This window comes from Lissotriton helveticus, chromosome 1_1 (genome assembly GCF_964261635.1).
Source record: "Lissotriton helveticus chromosome 1_1, aLisHel1.1, whole genome shotgun sequence".
NCBI lineage: Eukaryota > Metazoa > Chordata > Amphibia > Caudata > Salamandridae > Lissotriton > Lissotriton helveticus.
This window is the reverse complement of record NC_136057.1, coordinates 448,056,702-448,077,278: the sequence shown is the minus strand read 5'-3', so window position 1 is coordinate 448,077,278 and position 20,577 is coordinate 448,056,702. Positions and strand designations below refer to the sequence as shown.

The window sequence follows — 20,577 nt, the reverse complement described above, 5'->3', positions numbered from 1 at the left end:
ATGCACCTGGCTCGTATCACACTTTTGATTCATGCAGTGACAGGATCCAAAAACCAAAACCAGGTCCAATGGGAAGACACACCGCCAACCCGCAACAAACGAGGCCAGTAGACTCCTTGCCAAATTCTGGTGAGGACTTGGTTGTGAACCTAAGTACCCGCGACCTTTCTCCTTTAGAACATCGAGTACTCAATAAAGGTCTCGGGTTTGTACCCACCAACAATGGCGATGCTTTCCAACTTCGCAGTGAAATGGAGAGATTCTTTCGAAGTGTGAGACTACACTTTTTCTTTAAAGATAAAGAGAAAGATGTTCTACAATCCACATGACATAAATACCGGTCTAAAGACTCCATCTCTTTTTATGCCTCTCCTACAACAAGTGCCATCAAGAGTTGGTGCTTTTGAAACAGCAGTGCTTCATGAAATAAAGACTTTGGATTTTTCCCCGACATGATACTTTTCAAAATCTATCCAAGCAGGAGAGACAAGCACTTGATACTCTATCCAAAGATAAGAGCATCATGATCAAACCAGCTGACAAGGGGGGTGCGATCGTCATACAAGATATGACCTCATATCGAGCTGAGTGCTTGAGACAACTGAACAACACCCAATCCTACTCATTATTGAGTACGGATCCTACCCCGAGACTCTCAAATGAGATTAAGTCTCTAGTTGAAGAGGCAAGTGCGGAGGGCTGGATAACAGCACAGGAAGCAAGATTCCTTGTTACTCCACATCCAGTCACTCCGTATTTTTACACTTTGCCGAAGATTCATAAGGTAGCGAGACCACCTCCTGGACGCCCGATTATCTCAGGCATCGGTTCCCTCTTGGAACCATTGTCTTCTTTTGTGGATGTGTTTCTCTCACCCTTGGTAAAAACCATGCCAACTTTTTTGCAAGATACAAAAGACGTTCTACGTCTATTAGCTGATATTGAGTTCGACACTAGTCTGGACTATCTCGTCAGCTTTGACGTAGAGTCATTATATACCTGCATACCCCAAGTGGAAACCTTGCAAACTGTACAGACTTTACTAGAAACTACCACATTAGACAGTATCACACCAGTCCCATTTATTATGGAGTTGGCCAGAATTGCGATGACCGAAAACTTTTTTGGCTTTGAAGACTCCCTGTATCTACAGATTTCGGGGACATCGATGGGCAGTAAATTTGCGCCGAGTTTGGCAAATCTATATGTCTATCACTTTGAGAGTCACTGTGTCCTCAACCACAACAACCCTTATTTCCATCATTTGTTGTTGTGGAAGAGGTACATAGATGACATCCTAGTGATTTGGCGCGGAGACAGCGAGTCTATTCTAACCTTCCAAACATGGTTGAATGATCAGAATCCTTTTCTGAGATTTACTGTGGAGTATAGGAAAACCGAACTCCCTTTCTTAGATCTCTTGATCATCCCTAGAGAAGGTGCCCTAACTAGCCGGTTATATCGCAAACCCATGTCGCGCAACTCATTGTTGAGGTTTGACAGTCACCATCCTCGTTCCTTACGAGAAAACCTCCCTTTTGGACAGTTTCTCAGGGTCCGAAGGAATTGTTCAGAGAAACTAGACTTTCGTGACCAATCAAGAGATCTGTCCACAAAACTTGCACAACGCCTGTGTCCCAGTACCCTGATTAAGAATTTGTGCAAAAGAGCGTTGAATAACCATCGGGAGGCACTACTTGCACCTCCGGTTGTAAAACCTTCTTTGAATAGACTGGCATGTGTGACCACTTTCTGCACCTCGTCAACTAAGATTCAAAAAATCATCAGACAAAAGTGGCGCATATTAAATAGTGCAGGAGATAATATTCCTCTGCCTCTTTTCTCTTTCAAGAGGAGCACTAATCCAAAAGATGAATTATTCCATACTAGACCATCCAATGCTAGACTTGACACTGCTCCAAGACTGTGGAACCTTCCCCCTGTACAGGGCCACCACCCTTGTGGCAACTGTTCGGTGTGTCCGCAGACGCAGAAGACACTATCTGTAGACATAGGGACGGGACGTCCTTGGCAGCTGATACATCACACTAATTGCAATAGTGAAAGAGTGATCTATCAAATTACGTGTCCATGCACCCTCCGATACATAGGGATGACCACCAGAAAAATAAAGTTGAGGATACAGGAACATAAGAGTACCATCCGATGCAACAGACAAGCAACACGGCTGACGAGTCATTTTTTAACCCTGAAACACTCTGCAGAAGATTTACAATGGGTGATATTGGAACAACCCTATATACCACCACATGTAAGTGACATCTCTCAATTTCTACTAAGAAAAGAGCAGAAATGGGTTTTCAAACTCAAATGCGAAGAAGAGGGATTAAATGATGCTATACCATGGTTACAGCTGTAGCGGATTATTGTTGGTGTAGAATACTGACTGATTGCTGAAAAGAAACACTATACTGCTACTATGGAAGAGTATATTTGGTATTAGTATGGTCCACTCGACACTGATCCTTTTCTTTTCTTTTCCATTCCAAATCATGATCTCCGACATCATGGCTATGTTTCAGTTTCTATTATGGATCCTGTCACTGCATGAATCAAAAGTGTGATACGAGCCAGGTGCATGTTACAGATAATCACTTTTAGCAGAGAAGTGGCGCGGCTTGATCAATGAGTTTCCTGTACTGGAACGCCTGTAGCACTCTGATGTTGTCATCGGATATTATATAGAGTCACATCCATCAATTGGGTGGACTTAAATTACGAAAAGAATTAACACAAGGCTGGCTCTATTTACATTCACGAAATCTCACTATCTTACGCGAACATGTAAATGCTAGCACACTGCCGTACAATTGAAATATCCGTTTGCTCCCTAATATGTGCTTCTAACAGACACTCCTTACATGCTCAAATGATCGAAAAGGAAATCGGTCTACATATAATACTTTATCGCGCCTGTAATGACACATTCGCAATCGTGCTTGTGGTCGTGTTTGTGGTTGAGGTACGCAGGTCTATTTCCTTTTCCGGTTCACCCTTCCAATCACGGACATGCTCATATCACAGAAAAGCAGGACCCGGTCTGCCAGCAAAACACGCTGATACGAATAACCAATGACCAATGAGATCATTTGGTTTTTGCAGCTTCCTTTCAGGTCCGCAGATACGGTTCAAGCGCCTCAAATGATCGAAAAGGAAATCGGTCTGCATTTAATATTTCAGCACACCGGTAATGACACGTCGCAATCGTGTTTGGGTTCGTGGTTGAGGTGCGCAGGTTTATCTCCTTTTCCGGTTCACCCCTCCAATCACAGATATGCTTACATCACAGAATAGCAGGAACCAGCTTGTCAGCAACACGCTGATACGACTAACCAATGCCCAATGAGACCATTGGGCTTTGCGGCTTCCTTTCAGGTCCGCCAGCGGCCTTTTTAGGCGGAAGCAACGCACGGCTCAAGCACCTCCCCCTCGGCTCAGCCCTTCGACCGAGGCAACGACGGAGAGGTGAGTCCCGTTGCGACGCTCTTCTAAACGAGACGCAGAGACCTTGCGCTACGAGTGCTGCTCACCCCAACTAGATGCTGAGAACTTGTGCAAAGAGCATTTCTCTAACTAGACAGAGCAGAATGCCAGTTTCTGAGCAGTGAGCGCACTCAGCGCTTCAACAATTTGTACTGATTATAATTGAAACCTGCAACTAAGGTTTTTTTCAATACTCCCACACATTACAAATACTCTTAACTTGTTGTGGGCAACTGAGATAAAGGACTCCTGAGTCAGGGATCGAGAATTTGGGTTCCTTGCCTACTCTAGGTGCCAAATTTGTGTTTTAAAAAATAACGGACATGTAAATACTGGAGATTTTTTCTCTCATATGTTACCACTGACCAATGTCTCTGTCCATCTATGTGCACGTTGTGATATATATTTCTTCGTTGAGAACTGATGTAGGCTTTTTTTGTACTTTCAATCTTTGTCTACTTAGTGCGTGGCCTCCCTTTTCCTGAGCGAGTGCCAGGTGAGGTGAGGCTGGTCCTCCCTACAATGTTGGGTGAGTACAAGTATGCTCTAAAGCGAAATTTATTAGTTGTTTAAACACTGCAGAAGCAACACAATTATCAATAGAATTACCATTGAATTGTTCTGTTTTGTTTTGTGTACATTTCTTCTGTTTGTGTTTTTGGCTACATAGGAGAGGCTGTGAAATAACAGACTACATCACTGGTAGGTCTTTATATTTTTTATCACTAGAAGTGGTAAGTGTTGCAGTAGTATATCATAGGTCCTGATGAAAGCCCTGAAGGGCTGAAACATGTTGACCAATTAATATTCTTGATGTGTAGTAATATTGTCATACTACATCCACTCTGCTTTTAAACATGCCGTCTTGATGGTCATCCATAATAAAATTATTTTGTAGACATCAATACAGGCATTTTTAATTCACATAAAATTTGTTTTCACACTCTTTTGAGCACTGCAACTAAACTTATCAGCCCTTTATAACACTCTTTGTCTGGTTGACAACTCTTTTTCACATTCCGTTTCTAGTAAACCTCAACTAAACATATTGAGGTTGAATCAAGCGGAAATGTGATATGACCCAGATGATGAAGTTCCGCCAACTGGTGGGCTGATGGGTTTCTTTTCACTTTCTCTGTAGACTATTGTCTGCAGGTTACTCACTCACCTCTCTTGTGTATTTCTAATCACGTGATGACTATTTAGCATCTCGGTTTTGAGCACCACATCTTGGTACCAAGCCCAAAAATTAGACAAGACCCTTGTTACCTCTCGTGTGGTTCCAAGCTAAGGCATGTGCCTGTATTTTACTAAAGGAGTTGGAGTGATGGGTAAAAGAAAAAAAAATCCTCCCAAGTTATCCATCAGGATTCTGGCCAAACAGCTCAATAATGGACAACATTATGGCATTGGCATATTTTCCCAAACAAGCAGTCATGAAAGACAAACCGCCCTTGCACTGCTGTTTTATAGATTATAGCAGAGCAGTCGACAGAGTGGACTGAGGAAGAATTTGGAGGAAATTATCATCCTGGGGGATCCCGCCCAAGCTCCTGAAGGGTATCATATCCCTGTATCAGGAAACATGGGCACAGGTTAAAATAAGCCCTACTAAAGTAACATCCAGAGGGACCACTAACAATGGGCTTAAGCAGGGGTGTGTCTTGGCCCCCTTACTCTTTAATCTATATACGGCAGACCTGGGGGCCACCGTGCAGGGAGCTAGTCTAGTTGTTCCAAAGCTGGGGAAGGTGAGGTTCCCAATCCTACAATATGCGGATGACACTGTAATAATGGGTAACACAACGATGGGTCTCCAGAGATAATTGTGTTTGGAAAATACCCAAAAAGAAGCATGCGCACTGGCAGCTGGGTGGCTATCAAATTGGGACAACCACAGCTTACAATTACCTCTGGAATGGTTTTGCGGGAATGCAAGAGCTGGCACACATCTAAAATATCCAAGGGGAAAGGCAGACCAAACTATCCACTCATTGAGGCAACTGGGGCAACGACTGCTAAGTTCAACAGCTGATACAATGCTGACAGTTTTGAAAGCTAAACGTACCCAACAATTAGTTATGGCCACCTGGCCTATCAGGGTGCGTTGAACAGTTTTATAACATGCAGCACCAGAAAACTCACTCAAAGATCAAGGAAGAACATTCACCCTGGCACCTTGAGCTGGAGCAAGCAAACGGCAGCCTGAGAATACAAGCTGAAAGCCTACACTTCCCCTCAATCCCAATATCAGTATGGAAAAAAGTGGAGACGAGGCAGGTACAGATCATCACGTATTAAATAGATATGGGAACATTTCAGTTTAAACCCATCACCGAGGTAATGGACACAAAACATACTCCGGAGAAAGCCCAGCACTATCCATGTGAAACATTGTCAGCTCAGGCATATAGGAAAATTCTTTGTATATGGCTCACAGCTCTAAGAATTACAGACTTTAACTCAGCGTGGGCACGTAAGGGAGAAAATGCTTTGTGCAGGTCATGCTCATACAGAAAAGAATGGTGATTGTCGGTACAGCTTCAGAGGCACACATTGTGGTGGTCCGGAAAGAGTGTAAAGACCCTTAGGAGCTTAAAAACTATAGACTAATTTAATTACTTGATACGGACCATAACATTTATGCTAAGGTACTGGCTCCGAGATTGGAATTGGTTCTCTATTCCTGATACATCATCCTTCTCAGACTGGTTAGCTCTAGACAATGTTTGAACATTTTGTCATATAATTGAAAAGGTTAAAATGATTTCAACGGCCCGGGATGCGGAGAAGGCTTTTGACAAAGTATCATGGCATTGTCTTAGGTCAGTACTACAAAAATTAAATGTAGACAAAAGACTTAGCAGCATGGCAATGTCCCTGTACCCCGAACCATAAGCCCTCATTAAAATGACTGGGCAACACTTAAAAGAATTTCATCTTGCCAAAGGGACTAGACAAGACTGCTCCCTATCCTCTTTACTGTTTCTTCTCACAATAGGACCATTACTCTGTACCATAAGAAATAATACTGCTAGAAAAGGCATACTCTTCCCCAGGTGTCTGAAATTATTACTATTATTAAGCATAATGCTAAAGTGTCAGGTCACGCCTTGAACAGAGAAAAAAATTAAATGTTTCCCTTAAATATTCTTTTTCTTCTATACACAACTAGCCAAGTGTACAAATCAATAAAGTCTAGCGGACAGCTCTTGTAGTTGTAGTTTATTCTTCAAGTTACATCTTGGTAAATTCCAATGTAAGTCTTAATATAAGCCCCACCAGGAGCAGCCTCCGCGCTGCTCAGCGCTCCCCCTTCAAGTACAACCATCCATAACATTCCAAATGACATCATATAGCCAGAGCATCAGGCAGAGAATCAGGGCAAGGGAGATGCATTACATTAGAATCAGATTACTACACCAAGCTACTTTGAAAAAGGCAACCGTCTAAGCTTAAATACGTAGGTACTTAATTCTTAAATTTAATTGACAAATCTAGCATACTGAAAACACCGTATTATCCAAAATCACAAAATTAATAGATACGCCACATGGTGGGGATGGATAAAGATAATTAAAATGATGTAAGCTCCTCAAATTTATTTAATTCTAAGTATGTTCCCTCTGAAGCTTTCCGACTCTTTCCATGGATCCGTCAATGCACTATTTACCTCTTTTATATGGAAGGGTAAATGTGTTAGAATCTTTTTACGGAAACTACAAATTAATACACTAAAAGGAGGCTCTGGAATCCCCAATTTTAACCACTACAAAACTACTTTCCTAGTCAAACAAGGCACTGGATAAATGAACATGGACTCCTCTTGTCACCCCACTTGCTGAACTAGTTAGCCCTCTCTTCTTCATAGGTATTTTACCGATAAAGCAGCTCAGGGTTCCCCATTCTTATTTTATTATTAAAGACATACTGTTGGCCATAAAAACCTTGGATAACTGTTTCGAAAATAAGATAAAAGGATCCTATTCTGCTCCAATCCATATTTTAAAATAGACTCAACCATGTTTTTATTTAACGACTGGGCTCCTCTTGGAGTCATTCTCCTCAAAGACCTGGTGATGACGAAAACCCGCTCTCCTTTACTATGTTGTCCGACTTTTGAGTTCTATAATTATTTTAAGAATAAAGTCACTATGAAAAATTGGAAGTTCTCACACCGCAGACTATATTAAGGTTCTTGAAAACCTAGTTAACATGTCTCATACTGTCTCTATAATATATGAAATACTGCAAAAACATCCCAACTAACAAAACCTTTCAAAATAAATGGGCAGAATCTTGCCATAATACACACCTTACTTTACTTGTGTAAATACTGGACCTTCCTAGATCTTTTTGGTTGCCTACAAAATTATACAAACTTGGGCTAACGGACTCAGATCTCTGCTGACACTGCGGAGAAGATCGTGGGAATTTCGATCAAATACTGTTCTAATGTAAACATATTAATCCTTATTGGATGCAGAGTGAAGAAACCATAAATGAAATGTTTAAAACAAACCTCAAATTGAATCATTCAACTATCTCTTTACGTCCACTGGCCAGTATACCTGCTTCAACCTCCGCCTTGTAGACTTATTACTCACTATTGGTGTTAAAGGACAAATTACTTACCTTCGGTAACGCCTTCTCTGGTAGAGATATAATCTAGATGCAGATATCTTATCTTAAAATTTCCCAGGCACCAAGCTGGATCTGGAAAACTTTTACTCGAGCTATACCCTTGCGCGCCGGTAGGTGGCATTGGCCAGCTCCGTGTGACGTCATCGGCATCGTTAGCGCCAGAAGCGACACAGGTAGCACCTCAGAATGTTGACATCAGTTACTTTTCACGACTTTACATGCAAGGAGCACAGACCCATGAAGTGCACTGACAGTAGTGATTAGACCAACTGGGGCCCTGAAAGGGATCCGCCCTGACCCCAAAAACATGTCCGCAGTGTGGGTAGAACTTGTCCATTTGATAGAGACATCTAGCTGCAGATTCCTTACCTTAGAATAGATAGCCCAGCAATACCATCTACGGAAGTGGGACTTCGGACAAGTTTAGACCAGGAAGTTCAACAGAGCAGAGCAGACAAACAGGCTGTCTCTGCGGACTTTACAGGCAAGGCAGTAGTGCTTAGTGACAGTGGCGTCCGGCATGGCTCGCGGGTAGCGGGCGGGTTTGCCGGTAGGACGCACATGGGGCGGCGTACAATGTAAAAAATCAATTAAAAAAAAATTACTTTGCCGCTGGGTCCCGCATCTCTGCTCCTGCTCTCCTCGTCGGACTCGAGAAACAGAAAGCACAGCCAGGCTCCCCTGACCAATCACAATGCTGCAATGCAGCGTTGTGATTGGTCTCAGCGTCCTGGTTCGACGTTCAGCCAGGGAATATGGGCCTGGGAATGTTCCCCGCGCAGGCTGTAATGCAGCCTGCATGGAGAACAGAGAAAGTGTGCATCACTGTTTTGGGCAGCCCGAGAGTGAGACAAACAGTCAGGTGCACTTAAGAGTAGGCAAACCACTACTCCCTCGCCTTGCTCTGAGAGCAGAGCAGCCCTACCCACAAAGCAGCACAGAAACATCAAATGATAATAACTCAAAGTTATTACCATTTTATGTTTCATTGACTTTGCACTGCTTAGAAGCAGAGGGGTGACGCTCCTCCGCCATACCGGGTTAGCCTCCACTGTTTAGTGAACGTGTGCAGTGATGCCCACGTTGCTGCCTGACAACTGTCAAGGACTGGAACACCACGATACAGCGCTGTGGTCGCAGCCTTAGCTCTGGTCGAATGAGCCCTTAAACTGTGAGGAGGCTATTTCCTGGTCAGAGCTTAGCAAATTTTGATGCACAGGACAAGCCATCGCAAGATAGTCCTTTTCTGCACTGTACGACCTTTCTTTGATCCAGAGTACCCCATGAAGAGGTGGTCATCCACCTAGAACTCTTTAGTGTGGTAAAGGTAGAACAACAGCACTCTTTTTGGGTCCAGACAGTGGAGTCACTCCAAATCTTTGGAGGGGTGCAGAGGAGCATAGAAAATGGGCAAGATGACTGATTGCCCCACGTGGTATGGTGTTACCATTTCGGTAAGAAAGAGGCCCTAGTGTGAAGCACCAACTTATCAAGTAAGTTGTTCAGGTAAGGAGGTTTGGATGATAAAGCAAATTAGTGTGCAGTTCCTAAGTGTGTGTGGGAATATTCAGGTCTTTGATAAAGTGCCCTCACACACCCCAAGGGACATCATGCTTCATCATTGGGTTTAGCTCCTCGTCGGGCCGGCACTGCAAAGTCCGACGGGCACCCGCGAAGGGGCGCTTTCGCTGGATTCTTTTATTGATGAAGTCGTAAGGTTCATGTGGATGTGTGGACTAAGTAGTGCTGTGAGCGTAAGGTGGTGTTAAAATAGGTTAGGGCTGCCCTATACTCTAAAATTTATACTTGGTCCTGATGAATTGCCACCAGACCCGTTAGGGGCTACCCAAGGCGAGAAACATGTCAACCTCTCACACCACACATTCCCTGTATGACCATTGCATCCGGTTAGGGAGTTCTGCTTTTGTTAGGTTAGTGCACCCTTGGAAAAAAATTTAGACTATAGGGCAGCCCTATCCTATTTTAACATCACCTTACACTCACAGCACTACCTAGTCCACACACCCACATGCACCTTGCGTCTATTTGTGCCAATGTCTTCGAAAAACCCTTTTTGCTTTTAAGCGCAGTGACAATCTCAAGGACACTCTAGTGCACACAAGACCCCGCCTACAAGGCACTCAAAAACAAGGCACTTTATGGAATTTGCCATCCGTCCAGGGCCTCTACCTCTGTGTGACACGCTCTGTTTGTGCTCAGACATGTGCCATGAAAACAATAGACATTGGCACAAATAGACCATGGGAACTGAAACAACCCACAAATTGTAATAGCGAACATGTCATCTACCTCATCATGTGCCCTTGCGGCTTAAGATATGTAGGGAAGACAACACGTAAGATACGTATACGTATACAAGAGCATAAAAGCACCATCAGATGCGCAAAACAGAACACATGCCTTCCCAGACATTTTCTTGAGATGCAACATCAGGCGGATTCCTTGTCCTGAATAGTCCTAGACAAACCCAATGTAGCCGCCAACACACCTGATCTTACTCTTAAATTGCTCCGAGTTGAGCAGCGTTGGGTGTTTAGGTTGAACACTGCTAATGTGGGACTCAATGATGATATTCGTGGCTGGCTCTGTCATGAGCAAACAGTTTGGCTTGGTACCATGGGGGTACCTCGGGTTAAGTTGCCCGTTTGTTTCCCCCTCTTCTTAAGGTTCTTTTCCGAGGAACGGTCAGACCCCCCTCCTTCTGTCTCTAATCTAGGTCCATAGCTGGTGCGACCAAGGTCTATGGACATTGCTTTGTCCCCTTTTGTACGGGGAGACAAGGGACAATGTCACTTGGGCTGCGCATGAGCCTGCCCGCTACGTGGCACGTCACCTCGTAACGCTGCCACAGGAGGCTCCATGGAACAGTCTCCCAAGCCTCAGTGCAGTGCGAAGGTCTTTCCCCTTCCCATTCCCTTTCCCCTTCCGCCCCCTTTTTTCTTGTGCCAGCCATAATTAGGCCAGCTACTGCCACTGACCGCCCACCCTTTCATTTCCACATGCCCATTTGCTCTTGAGCTACACCATTTTTCCAATATGGCATTCCATCCTCCTGTTCCAGCCCACATTTACTACATGCTTTGGTCTGTAATTGTCAGACTACTCTTTGGGTTTTAACTACAGATCAGCCCATCCAAGGATTACATGCCCACTTTTACCAGGGCTGTATTGCTATATTTAAGAGATGGTTTCTAATTCCACCTTTCTGGAATTTACATCCAACTGACACTGTCTCGCGGTGCTAATTACTTTTCCTTTTCCATCGGGCATTATCTTTAGGGTGCAAGTCCGGATCCGGTATTTTAACACTCCGGCAATCCAGTGAATACCAACCCCTTAACAAGGACTCTTTTTTTTACGAATGACGTCACCCATATCTATCATGATGCGGTGCTAAACTACACTTCCCAGCTTCTCCCGGTCATTTCCAGTCTTTAGACAAATTTTAACATAGCGCCCCCGGCACTTCTGAGTACCTGCCAGCTTGGACATCCGCCCTGGGAGACAAAGCTCCCCGCTCACGTAAGTGCCTATTTTGCTCTTTTTTCACCACATCGTCTCTATGCTAGCACCGGCCCACGGCTTGGTTCACGGATTGCCTTGCCTTTAAATTTCGGCTTTCCCTGCCTATGTCCAGAGCTTGGAACTTGCACGATATTTGGCGCTCACTTTTTCCACCTCAGGCCAGTATTTATTTATACCCTCCTTTGAGGGTCCCCCGACATAGTGCCTGCCCTCGAGCCCACATCTTTTAAAAATGTGGCTTGCATGGACACACTCGGCACCATAGATCTATTGAGCGATATCACTCCCCTTATTCTTAACTTAGCTGGGTGTTCCCCATATAACCACATGGGTATTATTGGGCCCCACATTTATAGTGTTCAACCTAGTCTAGCATAGCAATACCTGGGATATGCAACACCCATATCTACACAGGTACCCAGACACTACCCTGTACTATCCCTGTCTAGCCTTTTCCCTTTTTCCCCACTTTGCCTCCCCTCCTTTGTTTTGTTTTGTCTAACCTTGATGCCACCACCTTTCTCTCCCAGGTTGGTTGGCACGTGTACCTACGGCTAATTTAGTCCCGGACAGAAGTGGTAACATGTTTACCTCACATTGGTAAGTGCCTATTCTCCTGCCACTTTTTGAATATAAAAGTGTCTCATTTGTGTTGAGCACAGTTCGCTCCACGGCTGTTTGGATGTCGTATAAACCAAGTTCTTGTATTCTCTTTTTTCTTTTTTCTAGGTTCTATCGGTGAGGCATACTAGACACAATCATTCTGGTTTAGTATAGTATACTGAGGCACCTTTTAAAGCATACATTTTGTTGTGCACTTTAGACTAGTTGCAGTAGCTGCTCACTAATTGATCCTGATGAAAGCCATGACACTTGGATAGGGTGTATGGCTGAAACATGTTGATCCTGTATATGCAGCTGTCTCTAATGTTGGTCAGCTCCATTACCCAGCTTATTACTTTTTAGCCCTGCCGCCAAGTAGCTAAATACAGTTCGCTATCAGCTAGCCTTATGGGCAGTTTTAAACTCACTATCACTTACATTTGAGCACTGCACATTCCTTATGAACACCACGCTTACATAGGGTTTTAGTACACCCCATTTGCCCAAATTGAAAACATCCCTGAGCTCCTTCTTCGTAGAGAGGGGGTTGTAGCCCGCGTTAAGACTAGGTCTTAACGCAAGGATGCACCCGTATGATGAAGCATGACACCTATGGTATGTGAGGGGAACCGTCCTAAAAAGGGATTTCTCTTGTGTTGCGCTTTGTCTTTCTTGTCTCCTTTCCTCTCAGTCAAACATCTTGGACCCGCGGCTCGTTCTGTGAGGAAGCCTCAAGAATGCAGACAAGACCGAAAGGTACCCTATAAGAGTGCCCAGAGCACAGCCCTGCTGGGCAAGGTTCAAAATAAAGAGAAGGACTTGAGAGAGGGAAGCACAAAGAGGATCAATAGTCTGTTCTGTACAATATTTTTGCCACCGGCAGACATACAGTCTTGATAGAGGGACGCGTGGCTGCCAAAATTACAACACAGACTTCGGTAGGAAGAATGAATGCTGTCAAATGCTGCCGCTCAATCTCCATGCAAGAAGGCGTAGAGTTGACAGATTCGGATGGAGGACCCTCCCCTGCCACTGCGACAGAAGATCCTCCCAAAGTGGAAGCCTGATCGGAGGATCAATGCTCAGTTGGAGAAGCTCAGGATACCAGACTCTCCGTGTTCAGTCTGGAGTCACAAGAATTACTTGGGGGGGGCCCAATCACGCCTGATCTTCTTGAGCACTCTGGGCAGGAGTGGTATTGGTGGAAAGGCTTACAGGAGGCCTGAGCTCGACTCGAGGTGAAAAGCATCGCCAATCAAGTGCCGCCTTGGAAACTCTAGCACTCAAAACTGCTAACATTGCGCATTCTCAGCAGAGGCACACAGATCTAACCAAGACTCTCTCCACTTCTGAAAGAGACCTTGCGCGCCCTCCGGATAGAGACACCATTTGTGATCCGCTAGGCAGCAACGGCTGAGTTCGACAATCCAGTCGTTCAGGGAACCTGCCAGGTGTTGAACCACCAGGCATATGCCCTGCTTTTCCACCCATGTCCAGAGACGTAGGGTCTTTTGACAAAGGGTCTAGGACCCCGCCCTGTTGGTTGCAGTACCACACGGCGGTGGTGTTGTCTGTGGACACCTGAATCAGCTTTTCCTTGATGGAAGGTAGAAAGGATTTCAGTGCCAAGCGAATCGCTCGGAGCTCCAACAAGTTGATGTAGAGTCTGGTTTCCGCCAGAGAGCAGAGTCCACTGATCTCCACCTCTCTCAGATTGCCGCCCCATCACAGGAATGACACATCTGTCATTACTGTGTGATCTGATTGGGGAAGGGAATGGGGCCTGCCTCTGACCCAATTCGATTGCGGTTGGTCAGCCACCACTGCAGATCCTGTGCAGGTCCCTCTGAGATCTGGACCATGTCAGAGAGATTTCCCTGATGCTGCGCCCACTGAAACTTCAGGTACCACTGCAAAGCCTGCATATGCCCCCTGGCATGTGTCGCTAGCAGATGCAGGAGTTCATAAGGCCCAGTAGCCTCAGTCAGTCTCAGCAAAATCCAGGATTGAGGCTGAAACATTGGTATCATAGCCTGAATATCCTGGACTCGCTGTTCGGCAAGATAGGCCAGAAACTGCACTGTGTCCAGACCAGCTCCAATGAAAGGGGGCATCTGAGAGGGAGTCAGGTGTGACTTTGACACATTGATAGTGAATCCAGTGAAATCAGGAGATTCGCCTTAGTCTGGAGGTGGGAGAGGACAGTCTGGGACGAGCTCCCCTTCATCCGCCAGTCGTAAAGACAGCGGAAGACTGGCAACCCTGACCTGCGTAGATGAGCTGCGAAAACTGCCATCACCTTGGTGAACACCCGAGGGATGCTGGTAAGGCCAATGGTGAGCACTGCAAACTGAAACTGCTTGTGGCCTAACGTGAAATCCAGGTAGCGCTGATGAACAGGCAGGACGGGAATTTTAAAATAGGCGTCCTGAAAGTCCAACAATACCATCCAGTCTCCGGGGTCTAGGGCAGACAAGACCTGAGCCAAGGTGAGCATTTTGAGCTTTTCCTTCATGAAGAAGTAGTTGAGGGCTTGCAGATCTATACAGGATGAAGGCCCTTGTCCTTTTTCAGGACCAGAAAGTAGCGGTAATACCAACCACAGCAAGAGAGTTCAGACTTCCCCATGAAGCAAGTCCAGGTGGTCAACCGTTAGCCGGTCATAAGCCGGGGACATGGAGGAAAGGGTAGTTTCGAAGGGGAGGGAGAAGCTCTTTTGAACTATCTGAAGAGCCCACTTGTCCAATGTGATATTTTGCCAATGTTGGAGGTGATGGTTGGTCCTGCCACCAACCGGCCACCCATGATCTTGAAGGGCCGGACTAGGAAGGTTTAGAGGCTGCAGGGGGAGGAGTGGACTGACTCAACCTATGGCCGTCTGACCCACGGGATCAAAAGGAGCTGTGCCCATGGCCATGGAGAAGTTGCTGAACTTGCACAGTCTTGTGGCTGAGATATGGCTGACGTGGCTGAAAGCCCCTTCTGTGGCCAGAAAGGGGAGAAAAGCAGACGAGGGATGGGTAGTCATCGAGAGGCCAAGGACTTTGCCCTAGCCCATGAAACCTTAAAGCGCTCCAGGGCCATGTCTGTCTGTTATCCGAAGAGACGAGTGCCATCAAAGGGCATGCCCATAAGGAAAGCCCGGACTAATGGTGAACTATGCTGCATCACTCCCGTCTGATACCGCTTGGGAGAGAATGGCCTGGGACTCCTGGCGCACCTGTGGCAGCACCTGCGTAACCATTTCCCACAAGGAGTGGGCATAACCGCCCAACAGACATGCAGTGTTTACTGACAGCAATGCAAGGCTGGCAGGAGAAAAAAATCATCTTGATGCCAACTATCCACTCTCTTGAATTTCCGGTCATAGGGGGTGGCAGGGAATGTGCCTTGTGAGGTAGAGAATTGGACCACCAAGCTCTCGGGCGTAGGATGGCTGGTGAGTAATTTTTGGTAACCCGGTACAGGGCGATGGTGGCGGGCGATTGTCCTATTCATATGAGCCCCTGTGCTGGGCTTGGATCAGTTTCCTAGAAGGACACCAGTCAAGACCTTGTTTAAAGGCAGGAAGGGTTCCGAGGAGGAGGCACTCTGCTGCAGGACGTCTGTCAAGATGTTAGTCTTGACTTCCATCTAAGAAAGCTGAAGGTCCAGGACCTCGGCTGCCCTTCTCACCACCATATCATATGAAGCTCCCTCCTCCATAGCCATGGAAAGGGGAGAAAACAGGCTAGAATCTGGGGTGGTATCCAGTCCACCGGCCTCACCCAATCCCTCATGCCAGTCCATTTCGTGCTCAGGATGGTCTTGTAAAGGGTCCAGTGACCCATCACAATCTTCCTCCATTCCTAGCCCCTCAAAATGAGGATGAGGAACCGACTTAGGACCCAAGGGTAGTGTTGGCACCGGAATCGGTGTCGGTAGGCGCAGATCTAGCTCTAAGTCATCGGGGATAAGAATTAGGTTGGAGGCGCTGGTGAAAATCTCACCACATGGGCCCACGCAGGAGAAGTCACAGGGGCACGACCGTCGCCCGAGCCACCAGCATGGAAAACGATGGAGCCCCCTCTGAGCCTCTGGGCATGTAGGAGCGCCGAGAGAGTCAGGTTGCCCAAACATGGGGTTATAGAATTCTTTAAGCTGGGCGGGGGTCGCTTGGGCTCAAGGAAAGGCAGTGAAGCGCTCAGCCGACCCTGGCGCAGGTCCTGAAGAACGAGGTTTGGCGCATCAAGATTACTGTGTCACGCCAGCCGACGGACAGGGAGATGTTTAAGCACGCTTAGAATTCTTGTGTTTCTTATGCCTCTTACCTGACCGACAACTTTGAGCGGGAGTACGAAGACTTCGGAATCCCGGAGAGGTGCCTGGACCTCCCTCTTGACTGGGAACAAGACCTACAGGGTGAATGGCATGAAGCCAAATGCCAGGCTGCAAGCAGCTTTAGGTATCCCTCCCTCAAAGCCTTAGTAGCCATGGCCCAGCAGTCAGAGCACAACTTCGAGTCATGGTCGCATTCCAGGCACCAGAGACAAGTTAAGTGTGGATCAGTCACCGACATGGACAAATGGCAGGTGCTGCATGGTTTGAAACCAGATGTCATACAGGAAAAACCTGCACACCAAAATCGTGGGCAAAATGTCAAAAAAACGTGTCAAAAGTGCCAGAGGGTAGCTCTCGTCAAGGATCTTTGCTAGCTGGCGCGGAAAGAAAAGAGTTGAAATCAGCACACTGAGGTGATGCCTATATAGATGATGTGGACATCAATTACGGCGTGGATGACGCAGAGGTCAAGCGGAGCCGACCAACGCCACCTACCGGCATGCAAGGGTATTGCTTGAACAAAAGTCTTACAGATCAAATCTGATACCTGGGAAATTCCAAGGTAAAGAATCTGTGGCTAGATGTCTCTATCAAATACCATTCTTGCAAACTGGAAAAATCACAACAACATTTCATATCACTCTCGGTGGTTCTGGGTTTGTTTTATCACAAGTGTGGACAGCGTTATTCACAATAGTGAATTTAGTACGAAATCTTCATCACTCGTGGACAAGACAAGATTTTTACTGAGAAAATTATAAGTCTCCATGAACATCATTTAACACCATTTACATGGTCTGAATCTTCATGTGTTTCTACGCCATAGCCCTCTTTCCCTTCTTTGTCTTCTGTGTGGTTTCTTACTTTTACCTCTTTTCTCTTGCTCCGGTCTATGAACTATCCGGCTAACTCATATCCATACTGTAACGAATGTTACTTTTAAAGCATCAGTATGTGGTACACTGAGTTGTATTGGAACGTACTGCCATGCATGAGAATGTATTGTTCTTTCTTTTGATTCTCCAATAAAAAAATCTTTGTAAATTAAATTTTTTAAAAACCTGCCTGTAATATGCAGAGCCTATTCTCAACCATGAATTTACATTTGGTTTTGTCAGACGTCTTACAACAACGCACTTTCAAAAGACTAAAGAGTAAAGGGAGATCTTTAGGGCTCATGGCCCAAGATTCTAGAACTCTTAGACCACAGCTCGAATGTTTCTAATTGCTTTCTATTTAGGGAACTCTTGAAAATGTGGTTATTCAGATCAGCTTACAGTTAGTCGTCTGCCTTATCAAGTGAAGCAACTGAAAGATGTTGGTACTAGGACCAACATTTACATCTATTCTCCATCTTTTATTAATTATGAATGTTTTTAGGTCGTGTTCGCTGTTGCTTGTGACACATTTTGTTTCATAAAAGGGAGCTTAGAGGTCACCTATTGCTTATCATTAGTTGGCTTCATCATCACTCTAATTTCCTTGCTTCGCTTTGGTCAGCGCGTGCAGACTTTATTTCCTCTTTCCGGGTTTGTCCCTCTCTGGATCATGGCCCAAGTACTGATACCCTATCTAGTGCTGTGCCCTCCCACTGCTCGCACGCTTTCAGCAGTACTTTTTTTCTTATTTACTTTAAGTGTGCATGTGTTTGCAGACCATCAACCCCAATCCTGCTCTTCGTTGTTACGTGCCTCAATGTTTTTGCATGTCCCATCCTTCTCCAATCCCCTGCCCATTCTTGCTTTGTTACTTGAACCATTCCCGCGCACTGTGAATAGACCAGTATACCCCCGACCCACTTCCCCCTAACATTGCTTCCTCGTACCACTTCCTCCCTGTCATGCTTTCCCAATTCCCCCTGCCCCCTGTTATTTTGTTATTAGACCTGTCTTCCACAACCCCCCCCAAGTTATCCACCCCTCTCCCAAGACACCTTCCTCCCTTTTGTTCAAGCCCCTATCCCTGCCCTTCCAACCAGACAAAAAAGGGCTATGAAGCGGCCACTGCTGGCCACAACCTGGCGTTTTTTCCCTAACTTTTAGCTATGCTGCCCAGCAGCCATGCCCCTGTACAACATGTCTAAAACACGTTGACAAAGCCACGGCTCTCACTTAGGTGAGACCTATTGGCTTTGCAAATGCTTGTTTCTTCTAACACTATGAATAATGATGAAAAGCTGATCATCCAACAGGTTTGTGTCACTTACATTCTTATACAGTAATGTGCTGCTGTACCCTTTTAATATTACGATGCAGTTGCTTTCATCCCCTCGTGCATAAACTGCCTTGAAATTAGCGAATGATTTAGCTTCCGAACAGCTAAATATTTGTTACATCAATTATTTTTTTCACAGAAAGACAAGCGTAGAGGCACAGAGAAGTTGTGATGAGTTTGGTTCTCCCTGGTAGTTGCGGACAGGCTTCAAAGGAAATCAGACTTCATATATTGCTTGCTATGTTTCAAATCTCAGAAATTCAATTTACCTTCTTTCCCTCCGCGACTTCAATGCCAACATATGACAGCTTTCTTCGGACGTAGAATAGCATGTCATCCTGCCGGGAGGCCCATTTCTCCATGAAATAGTCAGAATACATTGAAGTCCAGAAAACGATACGGTCATCTTTGAAGAACCCTAAGAAAGAAAAAGAAAAATACTGTAAAGAAGTGTTTGAGACCTCTCATTGAGATCTAAATGAGTCCTCACTATGGGGGCGTCCCATTACTAAAAAAGAGAGCCCCAACACCAACACTTGTGTATGAGCTGCTACAAACTCTGTTTATGAACGTCTGTAAAATCAGTTAACACAAGCACACTACAATATAAACAAAATAGAAAACTGGTTAAGAAAAAAACCAGGCAATTTAACGTTTTTTTGTTTTGTATGACTGCTTCATTGTCACCAGCGGTGGAGGAGTAAACAACAACTAAGGATACCTTGATAAGCTAAAACCCATCTACTGTAACTATGTTTTTAGAGCGAGCCTGGGCAGCCCATGCTCTGCGAGCCATACTGTATTGGAGTATGTACTTGAAGCCCCGCCCACTCTCCGTCCATATTTGTCATTGGCTTGTGTCATTGTCCTTCATAAATGCTGGCTTCTGATTCGTTATTATGCTTGCTAGTCCCTCCTTAGTACCGCCTTGTCTTCATTTGTAACCTCCCATGAGGACTGTCCCTTTAACTACGGTTGTTACATGGTACGTCTTCTTTAGTCTGTAAGCACTATTTTCTTTAATGGGTTCCTCTTACTGCAGGAGGGTCTTTCCTGCAAAGCTGTGACCATCGGCTTATTTATTTAACTCCTAGCAAATGGGGAGCTCTTCAGGGGCCATGGGAGACAGACAGGGGCAACTCAGCGATGCCTTCAAGCATTTAGAATGCAATTGGTCTCGCGTTTGCAAGAGTTTAATCTATTGGCATTGTAAATCACAATGCCTTTTATTTATGTTTTAAAAACCAAGACATAAATAAAAGGCATTGTCATTTACAATGACAATAGAGCAAACGTGTGTAAATGCGAGACCTATTGCATTTGCAGATGCTTGTTTTATTTCTGTGTTCTCATATAAGCCAACATGCCACCAGACGGCTGCTTCATAGAAGGCTGTTACCGAAAACAGAAGAGAAAGAGAAAGATACTAGCAAATATCACTACACACATTAACTCTATAGTAGCTTTAAGGTACTGGGATTTTATGCTCTTGGAACTCATTTTCCTTTTAGCAGTCACCACCTGAACGTTCTACAGTTATTCATTTAATTTGTACGTCTGTAGCAGTCCTTATAAATTACTTATTTGTTAACTTTGCCTTGAAGCTTATTGCTATGTTATTCAACACAAAATTACCACATTTTTATTTTTGTTGCAATAATCTTGCCTGGGAAATAGGATTGACATTGAATTTGACTGCCTGACGCCACGAGGAAATACAAGTGAAAAGGAAAAGCAGCTTCATGG

General features: G+C 45.2%; 1 protein-coding gene across 1 annotated transcript in view; it reads right to left on the bottom strand.

The window, feature by feature from the left end:
* The window catches only part of KIAA0930 (KIAA0930 ortholog), a 645,174-nt gene that overhangs the window by 325,003 nt on the left and 299,594 nt on the right, over window positions 1–20,577 (bottom strand). Inside the window, exon 2 of the mRNA XM_078673838.1 lies at window positions 19,101–19,249. Within this exon, the coding sequence (XP_078529964.1) occupies window positions 19,101–19,249 (149 nt within the window). The remainder of the gene's footprint in view (window positions 1–19,100; window positions 19,250–20,577) is intronic.